Source organism: Narcine bancroftii, chromosome 2 (genome assembly GCF_036971445.1).
Source record: "Narcine bancroftii isolate sNarBan1 chromosome 2, sNarBan1.hap1, whole genome shotgun sequence".
Lineage (NCBI taxonomy): Eukaryota > Metazoa > Chordata > Chondrichthyes > Torpediniformes > Narcinidae > Narcine > Narcine bancroftii.
The window spans coordinates 153,434,973-153,454,865 of record NC_091470.1 but is presented as its reverse complement, the minus strand read 5'-3'; the positions used below and the strand labels follow the sequence as shown (position 1 = coordinate 153,454,865).

At 41.2% G+C, this 19,893-nt stretch overlaps 2 protein-coding genes across 2 annotated transcripts in view; one reads left to right on the top strand and one right to left on the bottom strand.

Annotated features, from left to right (window-relative positions):
* The window catches only part of LOC138752967 (uncharacterized), a 57,445-nt gene that overhangs the window by 20,034 nt on the left and 17,518 nt on the right, over nt 1-19,893 (top strand). Inside the window, exons 10-11 of the mRNA XM_069915567.1 lie at nt 12,811-12,986; nt 18,005-18,121. The gene's annotated coding sequence lies outside the window, so the exon portion shown is untranslated. The remainder of the gene's footprint in view (nt 1-12,810; nt 12,987-18,004; nt 18,122-19,893) is intronic.
* Nucleotides 997-16,708, bottom strand: LOC138754400 (tumor necrosis factor receptor superfamily member 9-like). Its single transcript, XM_069918627.1, has 7 exons — nt 16,563-16,708; nt 13,520-13,630; nt 12,580-12,723; nt 10,077-10,164; nt 8,573-8,709; nt 5,914-6,048; nt 997-4,684 (listed from the first exon to the last, which is right to left on the bottom strand). Exons 1-7 carry the CDS (start codon nt 16,639-16,641, stop codon nt 4,566-4,568), a joined length of 813 nt encoding a protein of 270 aa, XP_069774728.1. The 5' UTR covers nt 16,642-16,708; the 3' UTR covers nt 997-4,565.

The window sequence follows — 19,893 nt, the reverse complement described above, 5'->3', positions numbered from 1 at the left end:
GGACTGAGGCTGGGAACTCAACATCCAGGGGTATTAGATTTTCAGAAGGAATAGTCAGAAAGGAAATGGAGGTGGGGTAGCATTGTTGGTTAGAGAGGAGGTAAACGCAATAGAAAGGAAGGACATTAGCTTGGAGGATGTGGAATCGATATGGGTAGAGTTGCCAAACACTAAGGGGCAGAAGACGCTCGTGAGAGTTGTGCACAGGCCGCCTAACAATAGCAGTGATAGCATTAAACAGGAAACTGGATATGCATGCAACAAAGGGACAGTAGTTATAATGGATGACTTTAATCGACATGTAGATTGGGTGAACCAAATTGGTAAGGGTAAGGAGAAAGAGGATTTATTCGAATGTATGTGGGATTGTTTTCTCAACCAGCATGTCAAAAAACCAAAGAGGGAACAGGCCATTCTAGACTGGAGATTGAGTAATAAGGAAAGGTTAGTTAGTAATCTTGTTGTGTGAAGCCCCTTGGGCAAGAGTAACCATAATATGGTGGAATTCTTCATTGAGATAGAGAGTGACAGTTAATTCAAATACAAAAGGTTCTGATAATATGAGACGTGAATTGGCTAAGATAGATTGACAAATGATACTTAAAGGACTAACAGTGAAAATGAAATGGCGATCATTTAAAGATCGCTTGGATGAAATACAACAATTGTGCATCCCAGTTTGGAAAAAGAATAAATCAAGAAAGGTAGCGCATCCGTGGCTAATAAGGCAAATCAGGGAGAGGATCAATTCCAAAGAAACAGGATATAGAGTAGCCAGAAAAAAAAACAGTATTCTTGAGGACTGGGAGAAATTCAGAGTTCGACAGAGAGATTAATTAGGAAAGATAAAAGTTATTATTCATTTACTATATGTTTTGGTCACTTTTCCTCAAGACATCATTAATTAAGCCTATCTAATTGGACTATGACTAGAACCAAAACCATTTAACCTTTGGTTTGTTCCATACCGAGTTTGAAGGAACTAAGCCAACCACATTCTTCAACATGATTTCAAGGCTATTTTTGCCAATTTTATTTGACCAATTTATATGAAGATTCAAGTTATGCACAAGAATTTATTAGCTAGAACTGTTAGGGAGGGTCAGAATATATTCTTACCACTAACACCTGTCTCCTGCTATTTCTCATTTCTTCTGAGTCAAGAACATGTTACACCATTGTGTCAATCTCGTCCTTTGTTCATTAGAATTGATCAACCTCATTTTCCTTTCAGCCCATGTTTCCAAAATGTCCATTTCTAGTTTTGACCATTCTGCAACTACAATACTTACATATTTCCTATGTAACTACTTCAATGCCATTCAGATCTGACCCTATTGTTTCTATTTGTTATATTGAATGTGTATCTTATACAATTGCTCTGTACATTAGGATTAAGATCTTTCAGTTTTTTTCTCATTGCCATTTTCTTGAAAGTGCAGTCACATGTGTCCTAATTACCCTGATCATTGGGTCACTGACCTGAAACATGTTAACCTGCTTCCCTCTACACAGATGTCTACTGACCCAATAACATTCTAAGCACTGTTTTTATTTCAGATTTTCAAGATGTGCCATTTTTTAATGCATTTCAATTCCCATTCACACTGGAGTCATTGCATCGAATAGGAACACCCATAGTAAATTTTGATTATTACTGTCTAGGTTTATGTACTAAGGTACTTCCCCAAGTGCATTGGGGTGTCAAAGATCCAAATGAAGTTATCTCAATGAACAGTTAACTTGCTGAATTAACACTAGAATTCTTGACTTTTAATCTAAACTCTTGAGTTTGGGTCACACAATGAGGTGTGGGGAATACAAATTAATATTAATTAAATAGAACCATAGAACACTACAGCACAGTATCAGGCCATTGTAGTCCACGTTCTTCTGTCTGGGCACCCTCTAACTGAATGGCATTAATTTGACTTCTCCAGTTTTTGTTAAGAATCCCCTCCCCCCTTCCCTGTTTCCTTCCCTCTAGATTTGTCTGTCTCTCTCTCTCTCTCCCCTTTTCCCTCTGTCTCCTTTCACAGAGCCAAAATCAATTCTCACCTTTCCTCTTATCATATCCAATTAACACCTTTTGGGTGTTGGTCTGGACTCCTCCCCTGCCATTCTCTTGCCTTGATCTCTTGCCTTTAATTAAGATCCCTGCCTGTTTTTTGCTTATACCTTGAAGAAGAGCTTGGGCCCAAAACGTTGGCAATACAGGTATATCTTTACCTGCTATGGATGCTGCGAGACCAGCTGAGTTTTTCCAGAATTTTTGTATTTTTACAAACTATTTTTATGCCTAGTCCCAAGTGCCCTGCACCCAGAATATCCCTCCTTACATCTCCCATCCAAATTTTTCTTAAGTATCAAAATTGAGTCTGCATTCACCAATTCAGCTGGCAGCTCATTTCACACCCTCACCACTTACCACAATAACAGAATTAATACAGCTTTATTTACTTCCCATAATTACATTTTAAAACATAAGTAAATGCATTGTCTATGACTACACCATTAAATGAAATTTACAGGCACGAGAGAAATATTGGTTTGACAATGCCCAATGAACACAGTAATACATGACCCTGACTATCTGAATCAGAATTATCCACCACAGAAATAGGCCCTTCAGCCCATCCAGCCATGGTGTTTCCTGAGCTAGTCTCATTTGCCAACCTGAGCAGCACAGTTAGTGTACCAGTTAGCCCCACACTGTGATCGGGGCTCGAATCTGGCACTGTCTGTAAGGAGTTTGTATGTTCTCCCCGAATCTGTATAGGTTTCCTCCAGGTGTTCTGGTTACCTCCCACCATTCAAAATACATTGGGGGTGTAGGTCAATTGGATATAATTGGGTGGCGCGGGCTCATGGGCCAAAGAGGCCTGTTACAATGTTGTATGTCCATGTCTAAATTTAATGTCTAAATACCTTGCATTTGGACCCTATCCCTCTAAATCCTTCTAATTTATGCACCTGACCAGATGGTTTATAGATGTGATGGTAGCTGCCTCAACATCTCCCTCCATGTGAAAATGTTGTTCCTCAGGTCTGTCCCCTCTCATGAAACCTCTACCCACCAGTTGTAAACTCCTCCACCTGGGAAAAAGACAATCTACCTTGTTTATCTTTTACAAACCTAAGGTAACCCCTCAGGTTCCTATGCTTGAGGGTAAACTGTCCCATCTATCCAGACTCGTAATTCAAGCTCTCCAGTCTTGGCAATGTTCCTGACTGGTGTCAGCCTCCCAGACTTGAGGTATGACAAATCAGCATTGTGATCAAAGTTGCTCTTTTCCACTCCACAGCAATCCCTACCTCCAATTACTCTCTAATCTAGTGCCTTCCTCTGCTCTCTCTCTCTTCTCATTTCCTTTCTGGGTGAACCTTTCCCTTTGCCCAATGACCCCATCTCTCCCTCCTCCAAAACTAAGCAAGCCACAGCACAGTGACCAGTTGCAAGATGCAAGACCTGATCCTACTGCTGCATCTCAAATACCAAGAACGTCACCTTTCTCCGCTGCTACATGTGGATCAGAATCAGAATTTATTGCCACAAACGCGTCACAAAATTTGCAATATCTTGTCATCAGCTCATTCAAGCCTAAACCTGCATTCACTTCCGAATCCATTCCTTCTTGCCTATCCTGAATATCATCCAACTGGTCTTCAAAATTGTTCCACAACCCTTCAAATACTCCACTTAAAAATACTGATCTAATATCCGTACTGAAAGTTACTCGTGAACCTGCTTCCACCACTTCTCAAACAGTATACTGTCCATCAGAATAAACACACGATTCTTGTCTCTCCCTGGAATTTTTGCTATGGTCTTAAATGTGGGACATTCTTAACTCACTTCCCATGCAGAAACAGAAACATTTAAGGACCTGCCTTTAATAAAATTATCTGCAGCAACACAATCTCATGTTCTTGGGAAACTGACAGTAATTTAAGACCAAAGGGAAAGGAAGGGGGTTGGGCATAATCCAGTACTTTGTGATTACAGTAAAACCCCTGTTATCCAGGATTCATGCAACCTCAGTAACCAGCAAAAGATTATGGAAAATAAAGAGGTGAAAAATCCGGGTTTAAAATTGGTACACCTTGACATTAGTTCATCAATCGTGCAACACAATCTCAAGCATCCGGAAAATTCACTTATCCAGCATCTCCCAATCCCTATAGGTGCCAGATACCTGGGGCTTTTTTAATTGTATTTCAATCCAATGGAATTATTGTCCATAACCTTCAAAAATGTTAAAATTTAACATTTAAACATTCTCACATATACAGTATATGAAAAGATTTTATATATGCCCTCTGTGTGTCCAACGCACACCATACATATACACACACACACACACACACACACACACACACACACACACACACACACACACACACATTCTCTCTCTCTTTACTGCAAAGTATTTAACCAACTTTCTGGGAAATTTCATCTGAAGAGTAACAAGCAAAGTTGTTGGCCTTGTGTTTCGTCCACTATTACATAATGCTCATGCAATCATTTCATAGTTCAGTGTCTGGTTCTACTGCAGGAAATTTTTCTAGGACCACTCCGGAGGTTTAGGAGTTGTCTCTTGCCGGAGCTGCCAGTCTCCTATCTCCTCTTCTGGGCAGTGACAACTGCACCGATCGTCTGCCGTCAAAGCAAATAGAAATTCCTCTGAAATAGCAAAGCAAAGAAGAATTGTGAAAAGTGATTCCACTTTGCTGCTTGTCTTTACTTCCCAAGGTCTTCCTAATTCCAGAAATCCAAACACTCCCCTGTTCCCCATTTTTGAACCTCCGGTTCCCTCCCTAACTTTTTTCATTCTTAAGATGTTCCCTTAAATCCTATGTTTATTATTGCCAATGGCAAGTTGCAATTATGGAATTGTAGAGGACAGTCACAGGCCAATTATTCCAACTGGTCCCTGTTCCACACACCTTCCAGTTCCTCACACCCATCAGTCCCCATTAACCGCGTGCTCACCTCGCTTTCCCATAAGTGCCTGTCTCATTCAGGTAACTGCTACACTGGTATAGTATATGTGCAGAGTTTAAAAGAATGTAATTATTGCCACCATACTTTGGGGTTAAAATCATACAAACCAAAGCGATGGGCTTAGTGAAATGCTTGTTTTTGGAACACAGATTGAGGGACTCGGTTTGGATATTGTTTGTGGTACTGAAGGATATACTGGACAACAATTTTTTTCTTCAAGGTTTGCTTCCTGAAAAGAATTGGGGATTATGATAAACAACTTCAAACTGAACACAAAGATCATTTTAGATTTGCTGTAACAAGTAGGAAGTTGGAGAAACATTAAACTAACCTATTGAATTTAGCATGTTTAATCGCATTGCAATAGTTCAACTGACCTAAATATGTTTTGCCACTGATTTTTGTTTGTACTCAGCATCTGATGCCACTCATGTCACTGTCCAACAATAGTTGGCCAGCATTGATGGATTCCTGTTGCCCTGATACTAATTTTCCATGGTCGCAATGTCCTGGAGAAATCTTTCACCATGTTCATCACTGACTGCACCAAGATCACCAGGGAAGAGTCCAAGAGGGAATGCAAAATATTAATTTTCACTGACATGCTGCACTTCATGGTTTTGTAGCTTGAAGCAGACAAAATATGACAGGAAACCACAAAAATAAGTTGTATCTTTAAAAAAAACAGTACGTGATAGGAATTTTTAAAGTGATTTTCATGATCAGCAGCCTAAAATATACCCAGAAATGCTCAGGAAGCAAACTCTGTTGTCTAATGATATTGGGAGAGGGGAAGGAGGGAGGATGTGTTTGGAAGAGATGAGTTTCATTGCATTTCCTGATTTCTCCTTGTTCACATTAAGTCAATTTTTGTCTTGGGTGGGGCGAGGTGCAGAACATATACGCACCATTCTTTTTCAGATCCTTTGAGGTGGAGTTCTGCATTCTTCTGGTCTGCATCATCACATACAGAATGAACGGAATGAAGATACATGGCAGCAACACGATGGCAATAATTGCTACTATTCCATCACTCTTGTTGTCTAAAGAGGGAAAAGAGATCAGCTCACCAATAAAGCAGCAAGTCATCTACGTTTTGAGTACGAAGGATGGAACGATTAGAATCATTTTCTGTAACAAGTTATAAACAGTCTTAAAGTACAAGTGGATAAGGACACATGATTGGTTCCCATCAATAAGACACGGTTACTGATTATGCTTTCCACCCAAGCCTGACAGGATAGACTCAAAGATGATGATCTCTCCAGCCAGGCAGTCTTCATCTCAAAATAAGATGCCAGCCATTCTTAAATGAAAAAAAATATACATCTTACCAAAAATTCATGAGGACCCCCTTCCACCCATCACACAGCATCCTTCAGCTGCTCCCATCAGGAAAGAGATACAGGAGTATCAGAGCCAGCACCACCAGGCTGGGAACAGCTTCTTTCCATGAGCAGTGAGAATGCTGAACGACCAAAGAAACTGCTCACACTAGCCATCTGAGACTCTCATATTCATGAAACAATATTTGTTGTATATGAGTACTTGTCCTGCATATGTATTGTTTCTCTTTATATGTGTTATGTCTGGTTGTGTGTGTGTTTTGCACCAAGGACTGGAGAACACTGTTTCGTTGGGTTGCACGTGCAATCAGATGACAATAAACTTGACTTGTTAGAATTCTCTACCCAAGAAGATTGTGGAAACTCAGTCACTGAGTTTGTTCAACACAGAGCAATATATCTTTGGACATTATGAATCGAGAGCATCGTGACTCTAACTAAGTGACTCTGAGACAAAAGGTCAGCCATGATCCTATCAATTGCCAAAAAATGCACCAATTGGCCCACCTCTGCTTTTATTTCTTGTGCTCAAATCACCTAACTGTCTCAGTTTGAAATGGGTCCAAGTTGATTTTGACTTTTCCTGCACATCACATCAACAGAAGCTTTCACAGTTTTTATCCTTGGTGAAACCTCGATCCTCCTTTGATGAATTTTGAACTTTTCACAACCTTTAGCCATACTGCTGTGTTAGGTAACACAATTACCATTTCCTTTTCCTATCATTTACCTTGTTAATCACAGCTAGACCACCCCTCTGGGTCTTGAACCATAAAAGAGCATATATATTTGTTGTAAATGATGTACAAATTCTTTATATGTTTTCCACAGCTTTCTCCTATACCTTTTTAATGTGGTCTCAAAATCAACTCCAGCCAACTTATACCTCATACTATAAAATACAGGAGCTGAAGTCGGCTAATTAGCCATCGAGCCTGGTCTGCTATTCCATCATGAGCTGAACCATTGTCCAACTCAGCTCCACTCTCCATAAACTTTAATACCCTGACACTTCAGATAACTTATCAATCTCTGCTGTAAATACATCCAACGTCTTGGCCTCCACAGCTGCCCATGCTAGAAAATTCAGAGTTTCACCAGTCTCTGGCTAAAGAAATTCCTCCGTATCTCTGTTTTAAATGGGCATCCTTCAGTTCTGAAGTTGTGCCTCTTGTCTTGGATTTCCTTACCATGGGAAACAACTTTGCCACATCTACACTGTCCAGGCCTTTTAACATTTGAAATGCTTCCATGAAGTTCCCTCTCATTCTTCTGAACTCCAAGGATTCATCAAACATTCATTTTTAAAGTTTTTATGTTTTAAGTTTAGACACAGGCCATTTTGGCTCTCAAGTCCATGCTGTCCAATTTACACCCAATTAATCTATGCACCCGGTATGTTTTTGAATGGTGGGAGGAAACTGGAGCCCCCAGGGAAAATCCATGAGGAGAACGTACAAACTCATTACAGGGCAGGATTCGAACCCCGGTCCTGATTGCTGGCACTGTAAAGGCATTGTGCTAACTGGCACGCCAACTGTTCCTTGTACATTCCAAGAATCATTCTTGTGAATCATCTCTGAACCCTCTCCAATGCCAGCACATCAATAAGGAGCCCAAAACTATACTGCATACACTGTGAGGCCTCACCAGTGCCTTAAAGCCTCAATTCCTTAGCAGTTTGCTTTAAAGTTAGGACCTGATTTCAAATTGAACCAAATCACTGAATCTTTGTAAAATATTATGCAGCAACAGTTATCTCTGAAGATATCTCCAGTTATCTCCGAAGTAATATCTCATAAGATATTACTTCATCTTTTATCAGATCTAAATTAGCCTTTTCCTACGTACTGTACACTCCATGCAAATTGAAGCTCCCCAGGTTTATTGCTTTTCCTTTAATTCCTATTATCCTCATGTATTCCACACTCTAATGTTAACTCTGCTGCTTCAATACTTGCACACAACTCTCAACAGCATTTTATCCTCTCTTCTTTCTTGGTTCCACTCAAGCTGATCTAATGTCTTGACTGAAGCCTTTTCTTTCCAATGCTTTAATGCCTCCCCTCCTCCTTTGTAATTTTTCTGATCTCTTCTAAACATTTTATTTTAATTTCCAACTTTGGTGAACTTTTCAACCTCAAAGCAGGATGCAGTTTGTCTGTCCAGTTAGCTAGGAGATGTATCCTTCACTTTTGGGAAAGCTGTTGAAAGTTTTTACCTTTGGGATGCACGGGAGTTCTGAGTTTGGGTGATCTCGGATTGGTTGCAGCCACTGGAGTTATCAGGGAAGACCCACATATTACATCCTCTATCCGGGAACCATTCCTCACCACTTGAAGACCTTTGGCTGAACAACTAGAATAATGAACAGCGAAAGATTACATGTACAAACGGTACCAGTGACTTCATTCACCACTTGTTCATTGAACCCTCCCACTGGAAACTTACGCAATAACTGGGCTTATCTGTAGAAGGCCTGTGTGTAAAGTGGTTTTACTGATATCAGTCACTTTTTTCACACTGCAAAATGCGTTTCCTGGCCTTACAGTTACAGTATCACAAGTGAGCCATGCTTGACTCAGACAGCGGTTTAGTTCAGCCCATGTTTCTCTATATTGAAAGAGGGAGGCTCTGATGAGTTCAATTACAGCCTGTGGGTTGGAGTGGAATCTTTTAAGTTTCCATTAGCAGTGCAGGCTCTATTCTGCCAATTCACATACATCTAACAACAATGCGGGTGCTTGAAGGGACAGCAACTCCACCCCACATTAAAGCTCCCCCCAGAGACCCTCTTGAAGGGACAATGCAGTAGAGTAAGGCCACCCATGAACAAAGTGCGCTGTACCGTGAACCAATACACAATGTTGACTTAGAGACCAGAGTGACATCCAAGTAAAATTATCTTTCACTTAGTCCACACACACTGCCATATCAGTTCCCTTTGCAAAAGTCCCATACCTTTTAAAGAAAAAGGATCCAAATTCTCTTTCTTTCAGATGCCATGGCTTCCGCTGGGCATAAGTGGCTATTTTCTGTCATCAACTGTTCCAGCGGATAGCCTATCACAACATTCTCATAGGTCGCTCAGCCACTGATTTATGGAGACTGCATCTTTGCCCAAAGTTCAAGGCAGAAGCTGATGAATTTAGCCCTGATTGGACCCAAGGTTGATGGTCTTTCAGGCTCAGCTTGAATTCCAACATTCTCAATCATCTTGGTTGATCTCGAGACCAAATATGACCCTGCTTTCAGTCTTCCCCCACCCCCACCACCCACCATCAGCTCCACTACTGTCTGAATGTCCTTATTCAGAGAGGACTCACCCTTCATAGCCATTTGATTCCATTCTCTACCTCGTCCCATCCTCTTATCTCGAATCGCTCCAGAGTGGCTGGCCAAACTGTTCATCACCTCTGCCCCATGTTCTCTTCCTAAATTATCTCCCCTCCTCCCTCTCCTGACTCATAACATCTGCCCTTCAATAACTACTTCATCAGCAAGCTCATCATCACCTCCTTCTCTGGCTGAAGGTCAATGTCACTGCAACTCTTCAGAGATCTGTAGGACATTTTAATGCTACATAAATCTATAAGGTTTCCTAAGAGAGACACTAAATAAGTCACTAGCACCTCTCTCAGGAAATCTGTCCCAAGCACATTTTCCTCCACCACTCTGATATCCCCTTCTTCATGTTCTCTGTACATGTCTGACCAGGAACTCACTCTGTCCAGGGTGTACAGACACCGTTCTCTCTGTCAGAATAGGTGCCGCTCTCACAGTCCTTGCACCGAGTATCCCTGAACGAGTGGCCTGATGGAGAAAAACAGGGAGAGTTCACTTTGTTGTGTCTCCAGGACCGAGTGACACAGTCTTATTTGGAATATTAACTCCCTGCATTGCTACATTTGGTATTAAAATGAATACACTACAGATCAAAGTAACAGGAATCACATGTGCAAAAAATAACTGATAATCTGTGACATTGGCCAGAGGAGATGGAGTGGGTACTGGGGACCTGTTTCTAATAGAGCCCAGACCCTTAGCCCATGTTCAGTCCCAAGCCCAGAGACCAGAATTGGATGAAAGAAAAATAGAAGGTTACAAGGTAGAAAGGATTTGGTACTTTTTTTCAGTAGGAATATATAGAATGGCACAACATTGAGGGCCAAAGGGTCTGTATTGTGCTTTAATGTTCCTTGGTCTATTCCCAGCCCTTATCTAGGTGAGTATCAAAAACCACCAGCCTCTGACTGAGTTACAACCCATCTCAGGCGACATAGAACAGACAGAAGTGAGATGAGTGGAATATTTTCATTGACTCACATGAGCAGTTGGCCAGAGATGAAGAGTGTTTGGTGTCAATGTGGTTTATCAGAATCTTTCCTCTGGTGACTCAGTTGGTTGTGATGTCAGCACTAATAGAGCACCTCGGGAGTCCATTCTCCCTCATGCAATCAGTGATAGGGGGCCATTGATAGGAATCTTAAGTTAGGTGCTGTTGGGATGACCCAAAAATGAATAGAGGACCTATAATATCCCAAATTGGATTCTGGCTCTATAATCCTATAAAGTGTGGTACTGAATACACCGACCAGACATGGTCCTGGTGTATTAATCAATTGGAGGATGGTGATTGAACAGCACTGTTTGGATTGATTGTATCAATTGGAAAATACTCCAATAAATTGACTAGGAAATCCTCAGGATATGAGGAATTATATCTGTTTTATATATTGTCACTTACGGATGTGGTATCACTGAAAACGCCAACATTTATTGTCCATATCTTAGCACCCTCGAGAAGGTGAATGTAAGTCACATTTTTGAACTATTTGTGGGGAATACCAATGGATAGGGAATCCATGACTCAGACTTAAGGACCTCCAAAGTATTTCCATGTTAGGATGGTCTAAAATTTGGTGAAGAATTTGCAAGTTTTTCCATGCATCTGCTGTGCTCTAACCCAACCATTCTCAACCTTTATGATTCTCCCTTCCCCATGAGGCAGTCAAGGTTTGATTTATTCTGTACTTCTCTCCAACAGGCAATGTAAAAAAATAATTTAAAAAAAGATCAGATAAGGCTTTTACTTAAATGTCCTGTTGCCCCTGGGCGGGGGTGGGTGGGGTGGGGTATAGGATCACCATTGAGAATTGGTGCTCCTTTTTTCTTACCCTCGTTGCAGGATACAGCTTGAGCATTAAATGTTTTAAAGACCTTTTTATTCAAAGTAAGTTTGCTTCTTTTAAACAATTGGTGATTAAATTTAAATGACCAAACACATTTTTTTTAGATATTTACATTTCATTCAAACTCAGATCCCTGACTTTCTGCAAATTCCCGAGGCAAATATTCTTGATTTACACCTTTCTCATAAAAGGTGATTTTTAACAATTTGCTTGATTTAAGAATGGCCTCATTAGTTAAGATCAAGAGAGACTGGGAACAGGATTTGAATCTTTAATACTCTGATGAGGTCTGGAACTCCATTTGTAATAAACTGCTGAGGCTTCATTGATTCACGTGTTTTGGATTTGCCCTAGTTTAGAAAAATTTTGGAAAGGTATTTTAAAAAATTATCAGTGATTTGAAAGACTAGTTTGGAACCTTTCCCTTTAATTGCTCTTTTTGGATCATTTCAAGATGATGATATTTTATTGACTTCAATTCAAAACCGAATTTTATCTTTTACTTCATGATCAAATGGAAAGATAACACTCCACCTACACACACATACAATGGTTAAATTAAATTATATATAGAAAATAATTAAATATGCCATTAAAGATTCAAATACTAATTTTCTAAAGACATGGGGCTCTTTTATGGATCATTATTACAATCTAAAGTTTTAGGGTTGTCATACCCTTCAATGCTGTGCTGGTTATTTCCAGGTTGTCGTCACTTGATATCCACACATTAGCTTTTTTTCTAACCTTGTATAGTGGTAGGGGCTTTGAATTGAGTTTAAAAATTTTTCTTACAATATGTATACCTTTCATAATTGTACTGTTTAATTTCTGTACTATTGTAAACCTCAATTTAAAAAATCTTAAAAAGAAAAGAGAATTGGTGCGCTAATCTTCCCAGTTACAGAGCTTGGATTTGGCAGCATTCAAATTATATAGCTGTAGCCTGACTAAATGTGAATTGTCACAATTTCTTCCAAGTAATCAGTACACATGGATAAGCATTTCAGACCAGGACAGTTCAGAATTCCCTTACCCTCTTGTTTCACTTCTTGTCCCTTCTTACATTTCAGATGTGGCTTGCAAGATTTACAATTTTTCGTTGTGCACATATATCCTGGTTTACATCCACAAATGGTGTTGGAGGTTGCCAAGCAGGGAAACTGGATGGAAAATTTACCTTTCACAAACAAAAAACAGATGTCAGCAGAGGAGGCGACGGAAGATGATGGATCTTAAATGTTAACTCTTGTTTTCCTCTCCACAGTTGCTGCCCTACCTGCTGACCATTCCCATTGTATTCTGTTGTAACTTCATATATCACCGAAACATTGTGAGAGATGAGAGGAAAATGATTTTTAACGAAAGCAGAATACAGAAAAAGTGCAGAGCTACTGAAACAGAATTGGAAAGGGAAAATAAAGAGAACCAAAGGAATGGGAAGTAAGTGAGATAGAGAGCTGGATGGAGAGAGGGAGGGAGAGTGAAAGAGAGTGAGAAAAACAAATTGACAATAAAGTCTGTAAGGTGAGCTGGTGGCCCAGTGGTGCTCATTATGGGTGCTGAAAGAAACGGATCCACGAAAAGCATAACAGAGACCATTGATATCCCACAATTTACCTGGACTGCTATCAGTTTTTTTAAAGAGGGGAGTGAGTGGTGGGCACACCTGGGTGGGAGAGATTGTGAGTATCTCTGGGATATGGGTCCTGTGTAGCAATTCCTTCCAAGACAGGGACACCTCTCACTCTCTTATCTCCAATTCTCCCTTTTCCATCCTGGCACCCCTTCTGCTTTACCCTCTCTTTCTTTGCTCCAATTTTTAAAAAAACTTTGCTCCTGTTAATCTCTTCCCTGTTCTCCCTCTTTCCATTTCTTTCCCATTTCTTACATTTCCTTTTCTCCATTTTCTTCCCCTTGTACCCTCCATTAGAATCAAGATCTGATACTACCGTCCATCTGCTTGAGAGACCTACCATCTGAACATATGCGACACCGATTGCACTGGGGTTGGTTGTTCTGGGTACTTGTGTACGATGTTGCTGGGCAAGGTGTGCACTGCCCAGTTTGAGCATTCCGATATGAGCCTGTTAATGGGAAAGGCATTTACAGTCAGTTTTCCTATCAGGACCCAGCATATCCCCCACCACCAACCTCCCCTACCGCTTTTCAGCTCCTCCCCAAATCCTCCCTTAACACCATGTCAGAAGAATGGAGAGCCTCTGCCAGGATATCAGGGGAGACCCCAAGGATCGAGTGAAAGTACCAGTCAGAGAGCTGTCACAGCCAGAGTGGGCCACCTGCATCGCCCCTCTCCCGCAATCAATCCTCCCTGCTCTTGTGTGAATAGCTAGCTCAAAGGTTCTCTAGTTATACTGGCACTGGATGGTGACGAGACTAGATTACAACAAATCAGGATCTGGTCCTGAGGCAGTGAGTGCTCTTTTAGATCTGAAAATGGAAATTAATCCTCCTCTAGCAAGGACCACACAGAAAGGAAAATATCAAAAACACAGAAATGCTGGAGGAACCCAACAGGTTTTGCAGTGTCCACTGAAGGAAAAGATATACTGTAAGGGAATTCTGAACTGTCCTGGTCTGAAATGCTTATCCATGTGTACTGATTACTTGGAAGAAATTGTGACAATTCACATTTAGTCAGGCTACAGCTATATAATTTGAATGCTGCCAAATCAATGTTTCTTCAAGGTAGGTTGGACAAGGGCTCAGGCCCAAAACATTGGTTATATATCTTTACCTCCAATGGGCACGGCGAGACCAGCAGAGTTCCCCCAGCACGTCCATACCATATATCTCTCTCTCAACTTTTATCTCTCCTTCCCATCCACCACCTCATCAACTGTGAGGAGGGGAGGTTAGTTGCTGGGAATCCAAAATAATGTATTATTCCTAAATTATTTCACAGAGAAGCATTAAGTATAGGAGGAGACATGAGGATTCAATCTCAGCTAGAAGTCCCAAGGTATATTGAAGGAGTGCTGGACTGTCAAGAGGTCCCATTCCTAGAGTTATACAGACAAGAGGCAGATGTCTCACTGTGGACTGTTTCAAAGATGCTTTCCCCCAGTTCCCTGACTCCTATTCATCACTGAACCAACAATATTAATGCAGATTGTGTGGCCACTACATTGCCATGTGTAGTATCCTACTGTGCACAATTTGGTAGCTGTCTTTCTTGCATTACACGAGGTAGTGCTGCATTGGCTGGGAATTGAAGTGGCTCTAAAAGGCACCACAGAAAAGTAAATTTGTTTTTCCCTGAAATTGAAGACTTGGATCCCCAACTTAGAAAACAAATGACAAAAGTTTCAAAATTTTTTGTAAATCCAATTGACTAAAAATAGTTCTTAAGATATGCAAATCATCACTTTTCAATAACCCTGAAAATTCCCTGCTCAGAGGCCCATTCTGTACATGATTAATCTTCTCAGCTGCAGCAAGTTCTTGCCAACAAACATGGTGCACATTAACCAAAGCACCCTAAGATTTAGGAGCAGAATTAGGCTATTTGGCTCCATCAGTCAAATTATGACTGATGTACTTTCCTTTCAACCCTTTGATGCCCTTACTAATCAAGAACCTATCAGCCTCTGCTTTAAATTTTCTCAATGGACAGTGTCCACAGCTATCTGTGGAAGAGTTCCACAAATTCCCCAACATTCAACATTGTGACCCTTCCTCAGCCCTGGGGCCCCCTTCATCTACCCTGCCCCTAGCCCTCTCTTTCCCCCAACATAGAACATTACAGCACAGTACAGACCATTTTGCCCTTGATGTTGTGCCAACCTATATATTCCTACCCCCCCAAAAAAAACTAAACCTTTCCTACCCTGTGACCCTCTATTTTTCTTCCATCCATGTGCCTGTCTAAGAGTCTTTTAAATGCCCCTAATGTTTCAGCCTTCACCACCACTCCTGGCAAGGCATTCCAGGCACCCACAACTCTCTGGGTAAAAATCTTACTCCCGTTGTCTCTGCCAGACTTTCCTCCCTTCATTTTGTAGATGTTCCCTAGTGTTTGCTATTCCCACCTTGGGAAACATGTGCTGGCTGTCCACTTTATCTATTCCAACCTTGCAATCTCTCAGCTACCTGCAACCTCCAGAACCTCTCACACCTATGTGATCCCTACAACCTCCTCAGATTCTCTGTAAACCCTCACTCCATTATCCCTCACCTCTATTTGCTCTCTTCCTCTCTGAATATAAACTTATCTTTTATGAATGAAAGGGTTAGATTTCTTGTGGCACTTTACAAAATGAGTTCTCCAGTGTTGAACCAACAGTGCACATTTCCTCTGCTATTTTCGTTACACAAAAGTAGAAACCCCAAATCTTCCAATGAGTGAAATAAAATTGAAACAGCCAGCCACACTCAGCAACATCTGCAGAGAGAGGAGTTAATGTTTCAACTCAGTCTTCCTTGAGAGAGCAAGGGTGGTGTGGAGAAAGAGCTGAGGCAAGACGGGAACAAAGTGAGGTTGAGAAAAGATGGCAGCTGTTAGAAATCTGCAATTAAAACAGAAGAAGCTGAAGATATTCAGCAGGTCAACCAACATCTGTGGGGAGAGAAGCAGCTGATGAAAAATTACTTTAAACATTAACTAAGTTCCCTCTCTACAGGAGTTGCCTGAGGTGTTTCATTGAGATGAGCAGCATCTCTTGGTGTCAATCCACATCTACAGTCCATGCCAGCACTAATCTGCATTTACAGTTTAGTGCCAATCTTAGAATTTCAGAATTCTACATACATGATATCACCTACAATCCTGAGATTCTTTTTCCTGCGGGCAAAATAGAATTACCACTTATTGGTAATGCAAAAAAAAATTCTCAACGCACACAAATAAAGAAATGTAAATAAATTGTGCAATACAGAGAAAAGAATCAATAAAGTCCAAAAGTAAGAGTCCCTGACAGAACCACTTCATTCATACAGCGAGAATCACCAGAAGATCAAAGGACAGTGGCTGCAGACAGAACTGATCTCGGTCCCTACCTGCAGAGCAACTGCTGCCAGCGGACACGGTGGCCAACGCGGTGAGCACAGCCAGCAGAAGTCCCAGTCGCAACCCCATGCTGCCCGGACGCTGGTGCACTCCACACTGACAGAACCCTCTTCTCTCCACGTGGAAAGCCAGGCGTGACGTACACGAAGAGGGGGATTCCCAAAAACGTGAGGGCTACGTGCGTCTGAGCACCAGATCTGCTATCTGCCCCCACAGTATCAGCTCGGACTCGCTCCCTGAACGTCCTCGACTCCCCCTCCCCGAGTCTTCTGTGGAGTTTACGGGAAGAAGATGCCATCAATTCCAGGCCGAGAGACACATTGGTAAAAGAGAGAGAGAGAGAGAAAGCTCTGAGCTGCCCTACTTCGGGATTCCGCCTGCTCCCGTGACATCCATAAAAGATCAAACGGTCCGCAGCTAACCCTCAATCCCCAGGCATGACCAATTGTTCGCTGAGTGAAATTGCAGCAGTTACTGTTTCCAAAAATACCCCACATTTCCTAACAGGGGTAGGACATTCGGCCCATCCTGCCTGTGTTGGCACAGTGCAACTCCATTCTCTCAGTAATTTTCTATGTAAACTATTCATCTCCCATCCCCATTCCGATGATCTAAGAAGGGGTCAGAGCCCAAAAAAAGGTTGAGAATGGCTGCTGGAGACGAGTTCCTTCAGCAGATTGCAATTCGCATCTGCAGTCTCCTGTGTGTTTCCAATCTGCACATCTTTGGGTTGTGGAAGGACAGTCAGATGATAATGAACTTGAACACTGCTGCACCAAGAGAAGACCCATGAGGTCACAGGGGGAGTGTGCAAACTCAACATGTAGAGAACCCAAGGTTCCTTCATCACTGGAACTGTGAGCCAACGGCCCTCCAAGCTGCAACACTGTTCTGTCCTAATTCATGTGCTACAAAATATGTAGCAAAATGGCATGCCTTCAGGAGAGTGAACCCTAGGAAAGCATCCAACCCAGATGGAGTACCTGGCTGAGTATTAAAGGTCTATGCGGACCAATTTACCAAAGTATTCAGAGATATCTTCAATATCGCATTCCAGCAGGACATGGTGCCCACCTGTTTCAAACTCATTCATGGACTCATTTAAGGACTCTTACTTGTGCAATTTATTGATTTTCTTTTTGTTCTCTCTGTATTGCACAGTCATATTTGTTTACAGTTCTTTGTTTACATGTTTTACCCTGTGTACAGTTTGTTTTTTACACTACCAATTAGTGGTAATTCTTGCACATCTGCAGGAAAAAAGGAATCTCAGGGTTGTTTGTGATGTCATGTATGTACTCTGGCAATAAGTCTGAAATCTGAATATTGTGGATAGGATGGCATTATTCCAAACTGTTCAGCCTTTTGAACCTGCCCTGACATCTTATTAAATCTCTAATGACATATATCAATTTGTCTTGCACTTCCCTAGATACCTTTACCAAAAAGAAAATGATGTGAAGTCTATTGCAGAAGAGAATCGTTTTACCAACAGCATCAACATCCTTCAGGGAAAGAATTCTAGGTTTCAAGCTATTTGTGTGTGCGGGTAAGTCCTTCCTGAGTTTATTCTTGATTCCAATTTTAATAGCTTTCATAAGCCTAAAAGCACAATTCATCAAGAAGTATACTAAATGTAATTCAGAGTTCAGATTTATTGTCAAAGTACATAAATGGCATCACATACAACCCTGAGATTCCTTTTTCCTGTGGGCACAGCAGAATTATCACTAATGGGTCGTGCAAAAAATAAACTGTACACAGCATAAACATGTAAACAAATAAAGCACTGTAAACAGATAACAAATGTAAACAAACTGACTGTGCAATACAGAGAGAATTTTTTTTAAAAATCAATAAAGTGCACAAGTAAAAGTCCTTAAATTAGTCTCTGATTTAGTTTGTCGTTGAGGAGTCTGATAGTGGAGGGGTAGCAGCTATTCCTGAACCTGGTGGTGTGAGTCTTGTGGGACCTATACCTCTTTCCTGATGACAGCCGTGAGAACAGGTGCCAGTGCTGGGTGGTGAGGGTCTTTCGTGATTGCTGCTGCTCTCCGATGGCAGTGTTCTCAATAGTGGGGAGGGTGTTTGACTGCAAAGCCCTGGACTGTGTCCACTACCTTTTCGAGGGCTTTACACTCAGGGGTATTGGTGTAGCCGGTCAGCACACTTTCCACCACACCTCTGCAGAAATTTACCAGGGTTTCTGGTGTCATATTTATTTCCCTTCATCTGGAGTTTCTTTGCTAAGGGGCACCATTCTGTATAATTTTAGCAAGATGCATGAAAAACATGCCTTAATTAAGATGTTTACTTTCCAGATATTCTTCTTGATAAAAGGTATTTATAGATGGCACCTTAAGACTGTGGTTTCTGAAATCAGTTAATTCATTGTTGTGGTTTCTTCTGAAGTTGATTTCCATGCAATCTTGCAGAATTTATATCTGTGTTGGTGTGAGCCTATTCCATGGTCCTACTAAGAGTTAAACAGAGTGAGAGAGTGTGAAGTCAAATCCCCCAGTCAGAAAATTTCAGGACATACTCCAGTAAACACTGAGTCTGTTTTATCTCTTGTTCCTGTCACATTGTTACTCCTACGTGGTCTGTTAGCACAATTAGGAACTTAATAAATTGAGGCTTACTTGCTATTAAGAATTGGGAATGAAATATCCAGCAATTAATCAGCTGGTAACAACTGAGTGATGATTTGTGCCCAAGGTAGTGGTGATCACAATTCATGTGAATCCATTACATCCTCGACATCTCTGCCCTCCCTCACTGCTTTAATAAGAACATGTTGATGTCAAGTGGAACCAGGATTAGGTTAATTAGTTGAGTGGCTCAAAAAAAACCAGATGACCCTCTGCACTTTGTTCTGATCTCTTCCCATTTTGTCCTTGTCTGCCCCTTCTTTCTTCTTTATGCTTTCTTCTTAAATGCATCATAGTTCTCTGCTGCAGCCACTTGTTGCAAGTGTGAGCTCAACATGTTTGTTACTCTCCAAGTAATAATCACCAGAATCAGAATTTATTGTCATGAACATGCCATGAAAGTTGTCATTTTGGAGCAGCATCATGTGTCCAAATTTTATTACAAGTCACATTTTAAAAATAAACAAAAGAAGACAAAGTGAGGTAGGTTCGATGTCCATTCATAAATCTGGTGACTGAAGGGTGTTCATCTTCAGGCTCCTGTACCTCTTTCATAATGGTAGCAATGTGAGGAGGGCATGAGCTGGGTGGTGAGGGTCCTTGAGGATAGAGGCTGCTTTCTTCAGACACCGCCTCTTGGAGATGTCTTCAGTTGGGTGAAGACTGATGC

Bases quoted from the DNA above. Each gene is read 5' to 3' on its own strand.
- LOC138754400 (XM_069918627.1), bottom strand. From the start codon at position 16,641: ATGGGGTTGCGACTGGGACTTCTGCTGGCTGTGCTCACCGCGTTGGCC. The intron at 10,165-12,579 runs GTAAGGGAATTC...TTTCTCCATCAG, and splicing joins ACAAGAAGTGAAACAAGAGG to GCCACTCGTTCAGGGATACT. The intron at 4,685-5,913 runs GTGCGTATATGT...TTGCTATTTCAG, and splicing joins AAAGGATCTGAAAAAGAATG to AGGAATTTCTATTTGCTTTG.